Below are 11,713 nucleotides of genomic sequence, written 5' to 3' on the forward strand. Positions count from 1 at the left end.
CTAGAGGGAATAAAGAGGCCTATGAAGTGCTAAGCACCATGCCTGGCAGACAGGTACTCAATTCAATAAACAGTATCCTTTGTTATAGAGTGGTAGGTATATGGCAACCTGAGAAGTCAACATTCCTAGGTTTGCACAGGGGCCAAAGGTCACACAGATGAATCAACACACTGGTTCTCAAACCTGGCTGCACATTAGAATCATCTAGGGAGCCTTTAGTGATTTTTTTTAACATTTATTTTTCCTTATTTGGCTGCACCAGGCTTCCCTGGTGGCTCAGAGGTTAAAGCGTCTGCCTCCAATACAGGAGACCTGGGTTCGATCCCTGGGTTCGATCCCTGGGTCAGGAAGATCCCCTGGAGAAGGAAATGTTAACCTACTCCATTATTCTTGCCTGCAGAATCCCATGGACGGAGAAGCCTGGTAGGCTACAGTCTATGGGGTCGCAAAAGAGTTGGACACGACTGAGCGACTTCACTCACTTCAGGTCTTAGCTGTGGCCTTCAAGCTCTTTTAACTCTGGCATTTGGGATCTAACTCCCTGACCAGGGATTGAAACTGGGTCCCCTGCACTGGGAGTGGACAATCTTAGCCACTGGACCATCAGGGAAGTCCCTCAGCTAGGAGGCCTTTAAAATGCTAGCGCCTCGGTGATGACCCAGAGAGATGTTACAGGGAGGGAGGTGGGAGGGGGGGTTCATGTTTGGGAACGCATGTACACCCATGGTGGATTCATGTCAATGTATGGCAAAACCAATACAGTATTGCAAAGTAAAATACAGTAAAAATAAAAATTTTTAAAAAAAGGGTTGTAACCCTCTGCTATAGTTAAGCACTGGGGTCAAGCAATGACCTATAAAGAAAACTGCTAATAGTCAAATCAGAACTAGGTGCCCAGTCCTAACAGGGAGGACATCTTGATTGAATAATTTAAAAAAAAAAAAAAGCTTACAATTGAAAACTACCCATCTTTCTAATTCTGAATACTGCACATTAATACATCGTTAGAAGTTATCAAATTCTCAGAAAACCACCACTCTGGAAAAGTCATAACAAAGCTCAAGTGTTTATTAAGAATTAAAAATACTGTAAATAAGCCATACAGTTCATTTCACAGTAAACTAAACAAACCTTTTTTTTCTTTTTCCTTTTTTTTTCTTTTTTTCTTTTTTCTTTTTTAAAGGGCAAGACAGCCATTAAAGAACAGTACAGCTCAAAGAGGGAAGGGAAACAGCAAAAGGCTACAGAAAATGCACACGTTCCTCACTGATGGACGGGGTCTGCTAACAGCAAACCTCTTCACGAACATTGTGATAAAAGAGAGACAGTGGCCTCCATTCCCTGGGGAGGCAGTCTATGCCTTTATGAGCAGCTCTCGTAATACATTTCCTGAAGGAATCCAAGGACTCTCAGGGATTCTAAACCCTTATTCTGAACACACTATTTGGGGCCTTATCAAGAGGTGACACAGGTCAGCCACAGGGGACTCTGGGGGGGGTTGTGCCTTCACATTCAGAACCGTCTGAATTCTTTGCATAGTTACCACTGAGATCGTGAAATGGTTCAGGAATGGAAAAGACACCTTTCCCCACAGAAGGCGACCATCAAGCAGCTGATGCAACTAAAAATGGAGGGCTTGTCCCCCTCTCAATTCAGAGTTGACCTTAATGAACTGTAACCAGTTTGAAGTGGAAGACAAGGAGTGACATCTCATGAACCTCGGCCAGAAGTACTAAAATAAAATAAAATAAAATAAAATAAAATGAATTTTCCTTAAAGACAATTAGAAAGAAAAGTTCCTCCCCCCACATTTTGCTTGAAATCTGCCAGCCAGGCAGGATTTTTGAGGTTAATCTGCTTCTGTTAATCCTCAACTGCAGCCACTACAGTTCTTCCCTGACACTAGGGAGAGACATCCATTCTAGAAGGTGCCTCTGAGGCACAGAAGCCGTGCCTTCAGGAAACCCCCGGCCCCAAAGCTGAAGCAGAAGACTTCTGCACAACCGGTGGCGCGTGATAACCATCATAAATAAGTTAACCGGGCACAAAAACGTGGAAGGCCCGGGAGGTCCTGGTGGTGCGGGTCGTGGAGGGACCTGGCTGTGGGGGGAGAGGTAAGGGGGAGGTCATCAACATTTTTTTTTTTTGGTCATGAAAAACTGCACTGGCCATCCGTGCCCTGCACACGCAATCCATTTAGACTTTCTCATGAATCTTTTCCACTTTCACAAACAACCTATCCAGGTCATTCCTCAGGTCCTCTAGCAAGCCCTTGGCCGACTCCAAGTTGTTCTCGTTGGTCTCGATCTTCACCGAGTACGCGACCAAACTGTCCACAGCAGTCCTGAGCATTTTCAAGTCCGACTCCACCTGGCCCACAGAGGCTCTGAGGTTGTCGAGAGAGGAGAGTCTGTCCAGCAGGTCCTGGGGGGGCGCGGCGGTGGCCTCGCGGCCCAGCAGCGTGTGGACCTGCTCCTGTACCTTCTGCAGAGCCTCCACAGCGCCAGGGAGCTCGGCCATGCGGCGCTTCAGCTCGTCCACATCACCGGCCAGAGAGAGCTGGGCCTCACCGAGGCCACGCACTGTGCTTGCCAGGCCTCCCTCGGCGTCGGCGGCGGGGCCCAGGTCGGCCACGCGCTCCTGCAGCTCCGCCAGGCGCCGTGCCTGCTCCTCGCTCTGCATGCGCAGAGCCTCCAGGCTCTCACCCTGGCGAGCCCAGGCTGCCCGCGCCGCCTGCACCCCATCTTCCACGCTCTGCAACCGCGAGTCCAAGCCTTGGCTCTCCTTTTGGAGCGTTTCAAAGGCCTCGGAGGGTCTGAAGGCCCCATCTTCTTCTGGCCGGAGGGCTGCGGCCTTGAGCTGGCCAAGCTCCTCCTCGAGTCTCCTGATCTCCTCGGGGAGGTGGGCGGCAGATTCCTCGGCCCGGAGGATCTTCTCCGTGAGCGCCTGAAGGGTGTGATGTTCTGAATCAGCTGCCTCCTTGAACCTCTGCTGCTCCTGCTTGAGGCTCACCAGTTCTTTGACCTCCGTGTAGACATCCGACTCCATGGTCTGGATGGTGCTTCTCAGGGCCTCCATGTCCTTCTCTTTGGACTTCACCGAGGTTTGTATTTCCTTAACCACTTCCTTCAAGGCTTTCAGATCCTGCTTATATCCCTCCAAGTCTTCTAGAGAGGCGACCTTGGCCTTCACGTCATTGATTTCCTTCTGGCTCCTCTTCTGGACATCTGTGAAGATGGCGATGTTGTCATTGATGGACTTGGTGAGCTCCGTCAGCCTTTCCTCTACTGTGTTCTCCAGGGAGGTGAAGTCCCGCTCCCTGGCATCCTTGACCACGTGGATCCCATCAGAGAGGTCTTTGAGGATCTCATTCTGGAGTTTTTGTAAAACTTCACTGATGCGGTTGATCTCGCTCTCCCCCTGCTTCACGGCTTTCTCTGTGAGATCATGTTTATGTTGGGAGCTTCTCACGAGGGACTCAAAAGTACCGAACGTGGCTTGTAGGGACTGCACCTGTAACCAAAATCCAGATGTTAACCACAGAGAACTGCTGAAGGGTTTTATCCGATTCAGCTATATTTCTTTTGATCTGCCCAGCTTAAAAGTCCCTCCGCCAACAGAACAGCACCATAATTCTCCTTTGGGGAACCATCCTTAAACATAGCCCATATGGTTTGGGGGACCAACCCAAAGGCGCCAGTGCAAGCCCTCTAGGCCTGACCAATCAATGCTTTCCATCCACCCACTTCCCCACCCAGGCCTGGAACTACAGTGATTAGGGGATGGGCATGTGGCCTAAACCAGGCCAGCAAGTCAATTGCATAACTTCTCTTAAAACTACTGGGAAAAGAAAGCTCTTTCTACTGGAACTGCTAGCTATAGGATGAAGGAAGCCTGGAACAGCTAAGACCAATGATCAATGCCTGCCTACAGATAAGCCAGCACAGAAGGAAGCAGAACTCAGGGAGGGCAAGATCAAGTTCTGAAGATACAATTTAAATCCCTGGAGACAGCCATACTGAAGGCATTTACTCTGGAAGGAATCTACTCTGGAACTGGTAAATTTGAGCCAATAAATTATCTCTCTTCCTCCCTCCATCTTTCTTTAAGGCAGTTTTAGCTGAATTTTTAGCTCTTGCAACTGAAAGGTCTCAAGTTTTCATAGAAACAAAGCTGAGGCACATGGGAGACACTGAGCAGGAAGGCAGGAGACCAGGTTCAGGTCTCTGCTTGGTAGTTCTCACTCTTTGGCTCTGAACAAGTTACGTCCTCAACTGAAAATGTGATCAGTGGACCAGTGGCCCTCAGCAATTTCTGGCTTCTGAACACATTATGACACTGATTGCCACTATACATTCATTCTAAATAAATTCTACCCTAAACAGGGTCTGACCTGGGAACCACTCCAGGGAGGCTGAGAGTATGATGATTAACGGCCTGCCATAACAGTCAGAACTGCTGAGCAGAACTAAGCACAACAAAATGAGAGGAGGAAGGGGTGGTGAACGGATTAAATAAAATAGCAAAAAATTGATGATTATCGGAGGTAAGGTTCACTATATTGATCTCTTCTTTTCTTAATGCTTAAACATTTCCATAATGAAGGGCTTAAAAAGAAATAGCATGGGTTCTAGAATGGGACCACCTATGCTCAAATCCTAGCTTGGACACTTCCTAGCTGTGTGGTCATGGGGGAGTAATTTAGCTTATCTATGCCTTGGTTTCCTTAGCCACAGGATGGAAACAAAGATAGTATCTAACTTGTTAGTTTGTTTTGTGAGAATAAAGTGAGTTAATATATATAAAGCGCTTAAATTGGGCCTAACACATAGCTGTGCCTCGTCACTCAGACTCTTTGCGACCCCATGGACTGTAGCCCTCAAAGCTCCTCTGTCTATGGGAATTTCCAGGCAAGAATACTAGAGCCATTTCCTCCTCCAGGGGATCTTCCTGACCCAGGGATCAAATCCGCATCTGCTACGTCTCCTGCATTAGCAGGTAGATTCTTCACCACCATGCCACCTGTAAACAGTAACTGTCACCTTCATTACCACTGCATCTTTCTGGAGTAGCTCAGCCGTCTGCAGATTCCTAGCCCACCCCTGGCCCAATGACAAAGGGCAAACACTACAGGACTATGAACAGTACCCTGGGCTCTAGTTCCAGTCCCACCAATAACCAGCTCTGTGAGCACAAGGAAGTCACACTCAAACTCCAAGTCCCAAGTTCTTCGTCTATTAACAAATTGGTTTCTAAAGTCCTTTTTTGCTTCTACCAGTCTGTGATTTTAAAGCAGATTAGAATAAGGTTCTCAGAGACTCCAGAATACTAGACAATTTGCCTGCTCAACCAAATATAACCTGAGTCATTAAAGGACACCTTGAGAAGGTACCAGAGACAGCTCTCCTCTGAAACTAGGTTATTCAGTCACAGAATCTGCCTGTTCTAAGCACAGATTTCAGAACAGAGGTGTCAACAGGTAGGCACAGTACCTGAAACATGGTAGGTGTTCATCAGTGTTTTCTGAATGAATCAAAAAATGAATGAATTTACAGAGCAAGGCCTGATGAAGACTAGGCTGGTCCACTTCCCCCAACCCGTCTGTCACTCCTAACCTGGACTGGCTCTTTACAGATGGCTAGGAAGGGGACTAGATCAGAAACGACAGATGAAACCAATGAAAAGAGCACAGAAAGTGTCTCCCTGCGTTGGTACTGTTCATCTTCTGAGCTGTTCATCTTCACAAGCAAAACCCCATTATAATCAATATGCAGTGATATTATGTTTCCCTAACATATGTGGGATGCCCACTAAGTGGTGGACAAGATGCCTGAGCAGAGTGACACTAAGACAGGATCCCTGCCCCCTAGGAGCTCACAGCAGAGGCAGGGGTAAGAGACTAGTTAGCGGTGGCTGATATTCAACAGGAATCTGATGTAAATAATTATGCAAATTTAAGAGATATCATCTCAATCCACCCTCATAATAATCTCATGGCAGCTCCTATTGATCCCCATTTTACAAAGCAGGAGACTGGGAAGTGGTAGAGCTGACCATCAGAATCCAAGAATGTCTGAGTTTAGAAACTGCACTCTTGGCCTCCAGTGATACACCCGGGCAGAAGCATGTTCAAAGTGCACTCAGTGCCAAGAAATGCTGCTCAGCCTCAAGCCATGACTCCTAGCCCAGAGCAAGATGAGAGAACAAAGAAATACGACCAGAGAACTCACTCGCCCACAAACAGCTCTTAGTCTCATTCAACTGACCCCACCGGCCTTAAGCCCACTCCTAAAATCACTGTATGCCACCCTGGATCTGCCAAGGCAACCCAAGCCCTTCAGAGGGCCTAGAGCAGAACCAGGGTTTCTGAAGCTCTGCGCCCATTTGTGCCTGCTGAATCTTCAGGCTAAGAACAAGCCAGCCTCTCAGCCCATTCAGCAGACCTGGGCCATGCCCCAGAACTGAGAGCATCTGAGAACGAGATCAGGTGGGCACCCAAAAGGGCAGTGGAGTAGCATGCTTCAAAGTCACACTGCTCTGATTCCAACCCCAGCTCCACCACTGAGGGTCTGCATGTGACCCTGAATGAGTAACACAACTGCTCCAGACTCAGCTGGCCTATCTGTGCAATGGTGCTCATGTCTCAGAGGGGAACTGTGAACACCTGGCCCTCAGTGAAGACTAATTATGAATAATAATAATACAGTAAGAATATGTCTCTGAGAAGAACCAAACCCTCATCCTCAGAGGAATAAGGTGCTCAAACTTAGTCTGTCAGAGGACCATCCATCACTACTCACCCCTTAAGGCAAAGTAAAATCTACTGGCCACCCTGGAGATCCAGAGAGAAGTGACCACATGCAATGGAAGTTCCAAGTCAATGAAATGAACATTAATTGAGCACCTACTAAGTACTAAGCAAGGCATGGGAAAGATGGCAAAATGAATAGGTAAGTGGTGAACCGTGTTCCAGGAGTTCACTGCAGTTTGAATCCTAGCACTGTTGCTTGCTGGTTGTGTAACCATGTAGAGTTACTCAGCCTCCTGCTGTTCACTCTTCCGGTCTGTGGAAAGGGGATCATATCAGTACTTATCAGTACCTGCTGGCACCGTGAGAGTCAGATGAATGCACAATAAACATGAGGCATCAGATATGAGCCTGACTACACTACTAAAAAAGAAAGGTCATAATTTCAATGGTTTACAGCCAGGAGGATTCTTGAAAACCTGGAGAGTCCTCCCCTTACTGTGGAGATGGGAGAACTGAGTACCCAAAGAGGAAAGGGAATCTGTACAAAGCTGAGATGGAGCAAGAATGGGAACCAGATGGAAGAATAAGGGAGGGGCAGGGAGGAAGCAGAGAGAATAAACCTCAATTTCTCCTGCCTCAACTCAAGACCTCCAACATCTGGGCCTCAACTTCAGCCTCCTCTCTCACAGCCTCCTAAATGTTACTCTGCTGTGGGCAGGATGGCCATGTAGTGTCCACCAAACAAGCCTGTGTGTTCCTCATGCCGTCTCTCAACAGTTATCCACCACCATATAGAGTCTAGACTGGTACCATGCTGGCCACTGGGTCACAGGCCTGGGCAAACTCCACCTTCTCTCTCTTCTGAACTCACACAGCAGTTACCCTCAACCAAAACCTACCTGCGGGCTGCTTCACAAATAGGATTTGTCCTTTGCACCCTCGCACCCTCCACAGGGCCTACCAGGAGCCATGTCACTATCACCAAATATTATGATTGATTGGTAAGTGGGTGGATCAAGAGAGGAAACAGAGAGCCTACTGATGATACTTCAGCAGTATGTCTATTTTTTAAGAATGATTTGACATTCCAGATAGGCAAAGCAGCGCTGCCTACTTAGTTCCCTTCAAAAAGTCACCTCCCTTGGCCTGCAGCATGGAGCAAAATGACTCACTCCAGTTGCTCCGCCAGTCTTAAGAGGAAATTCCTAGTCCTGCATATTCTACACAGTCAATAGAAACTTGGCAGGGCCGGCAGCATGCTGGGAAAAGGAGGCAGCAATTCCGGGCTCAGAAGTGGTGGCGGGATTTTTTGTTTCAATCATGCAACCAAGTTTCATTGAGCAATGACATGAGGACGGAGGAGGGGGAATGAGGCTGAAGGAGCTGCGCTTGGTGTAAAAAGAAAAATCAGAAAAGGCAGACCCTAAGCAGCTTCCTGTTGAAAGGTGGGTCCATCCGAACCTGAAACAGGCCCCAGTGGCCTCAAGGCTGTCATGCAAACTGCCACTCACCAGTTGCAGTCTTTATCAATTAAGCTCTAAATCTCAATTTTCTGGTCTGGAAAACAGAGTCAAAACTGCCCGTCCTCTCTCCTTCCCTCCCTCCCAAGGTTGCTATGAGGATTAGATAATAAGTGAGTAAGCCCTCTAAACACCATATAAATGTACCTCTGTATTATTCACCAGTGTGACCTAGTATCTTTGGCCGTTCCTCTCCTCTAAGGCTGAAATATGCTATCATATACTTCCAAGGCCCACTTAGGTACACTGGTCTAATAAAGCGCAGGGGGCCTAACGAGATGAAATATTTCATCAGAACTATACAAATGAGTAACAATACTAGCTTCTCTTTCCCCGGGCTCTGGGTCTATTAAAATCTGGCTCAGATGTCTCCCACGGGGAGAGCAGAGGTGCGGCCTTGCCCGAGGCTTCCAGGGATGCGCTGGTTTCCCTTCCAAGCTCCTCTCCAGGCAACTCTGCCCATTCAGCGGTTCCTAATCCAAAAAGAATGAGCTCCCCAGAGCCTGCCGGCTTCCTTACAGGTCACCGCTAATGTCCTGTGACAGGCCCTTGGCCCACCCTCCCAGGCGGCCGGAACATCCTCGAAGCGGTCCATCCCTCGGGGCGATTCCTCAGCGGCCATTAACAAAGAGGGTCTGGGGGCTGCCTCGGAGCCAAGGGCCGGGGCGAGGGGACCCCGGGCAGCTGGCAGAGGACACCCGGCCTGGGCCGGCGAGGGCCCCCGCCGGGAGGGCACGAGGGGGCCTGGCTGTGGGTGCGGGGGCCGCCGCCGCCGGGAGCACGGCGGTTGGGGGGCCTTGGTACCCACCTTCTGCTCGACGCCCTGCAAGCCCTGACCCAACTCCTCCCGCTGCCGGGAGAAGTCCTGGTGGCTGCGCCGGACGTGCTGGACCTCCTCCAGGACGTGGTGGACACACCAGCCCGAGAAGGCGGCCGCCGCCACCAGGGCGAGGTAGAAGAGAAAGTTGAGCACCCGGCCGAGCCTGCGCGAGCAGGACGCGGAGGACGAGGCGGCGGCAGCGGCGGCGGCGGAGGAGGACTTGCCGCCGCGGTGGCCGCCCTTGCCGTGCGCCTGGTTCTGCGGATGCTGCGGCGGGTGCTGCTGCTGCGGGTGCGGCGCGGGCGGCGGCGGGTGCTGCTGCGGCGCCGGCGGCGGCTTCTTCGCCACGTCATCCGCGCCGCCCGACGGGTGGGCGCCCTTCTCCGAGGGGCTCGCGGCGCCGTGGCCGCCCTTGGAGCCCCTTTGTTTGGCCGAGGGCATGGCGGGCGCGGCGGCGGCTGAAGCCGCGGGCTGCGAGGCGAGCGAGTGGGGCGCGCGGCCGGGGAAACTTCCTCGGGCTCCCCCGGGGCTGGGCGAGCAGCACGCGGGCGCTGTTGGCGTCGGAGCGGCCGAGAGCGAGAGAGCGAGAGCGGGCGGGCGGGCACGGAAGGAGGCCGGGCGAGGGAGGAAGGAGGAGGGGGCCTACCTCCGCCGCCGCCGCCGCGCGCCGACCCCGCCTCCCGGGAAGGGAGGCCGGCAGAGCCGAGCCCGGCGCGCCTGCCACGCACGCTGGGGCCGGCGGGCGGCCCCTCCCCTTGCCGCCACGACCCCAAAGAGGGAGGGCCGAGCGGGGGGCGGCCCCGCGGGGTCTACGGAGGCTGGGATAGGGCGAGGGGAGTTGGGGGAAGGCGGCGGCCCAGCCTGGCCTACAGGAGCCGGGGTGGGAGGAGGGTGGCTGAGGAAGAGGGGCGGCCCAGCAGAAAGGTCCGGGGCTTGGGGGTTCGGCGGAGGGGAGGGTGGTGGCCGAGCAGGGTCTCCTGGGGCACGGTGGGGGCGGGGGGCGACGATGGTGTCCCAGCCGGGTCAGTGGAGGTCAGGGCAGGCGGCTGTAGGGGGCGAGGTGGGGGGCGGCCAGGCCCGGTCTAAGGAAGCGGGAAGCGGCTGCCGAGGTGGCCACAGGGAGGGGGCGAAGGGCTGGGTCAACTGGGACCCGGACTGGCGACTGAGCTGGGGCCTCGGGTGCCCCGGGGAAAGGCGGCCGGGCGGGTCGGAAGTGGAGGAGCCGGGCAAAATCTGGTGTTGAGGACTCAGCGCGAGCCCCACTCCCTTCTGGACCCTTGCGAAGAGAGGAAATGATGGGGGGCCCCCAGGAGCCGTACTCCTGGGAGTGGGAGTAAAGGGGCAGGAAGGGACCCCCATTCCTTTTCCCGGGGAGCTGGGGAAACCCCCAATCCCCCTCACTCTTCCCCGATCCCACCCTCTACGCCTCCGGGGGTTGGACCTTTTCTCTTTTGGGGGGTTTGAAGGCGAGGCAGAAAGGGCTTTCTGAAAACCAGTTGGCCCCAAAGGCATGTTTAGGAAAAGTTAGCAGATATTCTCGGGCTGCGTGGACTGTTCAAGGGAAGAGTCATGAGCGGCCCAATTTAGCCCAGCCAGTTCGCTGTCGACACTGTTGACTTTTTTCTGAAGCCCGTTCAACTCCATTTTCTCTTTACCTCCCCCGCCCCGCACTGTGTCCACTGCCCCCACTAAGGACAGGCTCTGTGCTGCGTGCTGGCGACCGGCAGCGGCCGCAGTGAGAGGACGGCAGATCAGGGCTTCCACGCCTACTTTGGTGGAAGGAAATAAACTAATGCCAGGCTCTGTGCTCCGCAACTTACATATATGTTCTACCAAACCTCACTGATATCTTCTAATACAGAAATTATTTTACCTGCTTAATGGGAGACAAACTGAGCTTGAGCCCCACCCCAACTGATTGTCCCAAGATCTCCCATAACCGTAATTTGAACTTTGATCTGCTTCTTCCGGAGCCTGTGCGGCTTAGTATTGTTTAGTCCCTAAGTCGCAGTCTGACACTTTGCGACCCGGTGGACTGTAGCCCACCAGGCTTCTCTGTCCATGAGGTTTCCCAGACAAGAATACTGGAGTGGGTTGCTATTTCCTTCTCCAGGGGATCTTAGGCCATGGAGAAATTAAGCAGTTTGTTCACGCTCAATAAAGCCAGTTAATACTGGGGCAGGTGCTGAGCTCCACTTTACAAGCTCCTTTCCCCCTAATCTTGGTGTCTGTGTGTGTGCTTGTGAGTTAGCAACCCTGTTTCTTTTCCCTGGAAACGTCTCTCAATTACTTCTTTGAAAAAACACTCCCTATCCTTAAGGCCTAGTTCAAATACTCTTTCTTGAAACCTTCCCTGTAAACCACATGATACCTCTCATGAAACTTAGACACAGAAGACAATTGCAAACCATTGTGTACGTTAGTTCAACATAGCAAACCTTTGTTGAGGGTCTGCTATATACAAGGTCAATATTTGCAAAGTACTAGAGTCTCCTGTCTTTGAGGATAGGAAGCAACCATAGCCTATGTCTCTATGAATCTCACTTTATAAGATACTTTAAAAAATCTCTAGTGAATGAATGAACCCGTGTGCTGGCCCTCAAAGGGCCTGCATTCCATTTG

At 51.7% G+C, this 11,713-nt stretch overlaps 1 protein-coding gene across 1 annotated transcript; it reads right to left on the reverse strand.

Moving 5' to 3' along the window:
* Nucleotides 1-1,047: 1,047 nt before the first annotated feature.
* On the reverse strand, nucleotides 1,048-9,673 carry CKAP4 (cytoskeleton associated protein 4). The gene is made up of 2 exons (XM_004006692.6): nucleotides 9,080-9,673; nucleotides 1,048-3,513 (listed from the first exon to the last, which is right to left on the reverse strand). Exons 1-2 carry the CDS (start codon nucleotides 9,530-9,532, stop codon nucleotides 2,197-2,199), a joined length of 1,770 nt encoding a protein of 589 aa, XP_004006741.2. The 5' UTR covers nucleotides 9,533-9,673; the 3' UTR covers nucleotides 1,048-2,196.
* Between the last annotated feature and the right edge of the window lie 2,040 nt (nucleotides 9,674-11,713).

Source organism: Ovis aries, chromosome 3 (genome assembly GCF_016772045.2).
Source record: "Ovis aries strain OAR_USU_Benz2616 breed Rambouillet chromosome 3, ARS-UI_Ramb_v3.0, whole genome shotgun sequence".
Taxonomy (NCBI): Eukaryota; Metazoa; Chordata; class Mammalia; order Artiodactyla; family Bovidae; genus Ovis; species Ovis aries.

Bases quoted from the DNA above. Each gene is read 5' to 3' on its own strand.
- CKAP4 (XM_004006692.6), bottom strand. From the start codon at position 9,532: ATGCCCTCGGCCAAACAAAGGGGCTCCAAGGGCGGCCACGGCGCCGCG. The intron at 3,514-9,079 runs GTGGGTACCAAG...TTTTGGTTACAG, and splicing joins TGCAGGGCGTCGAGCAGAAG to GTGCAGTCCCTACAAGCCAC.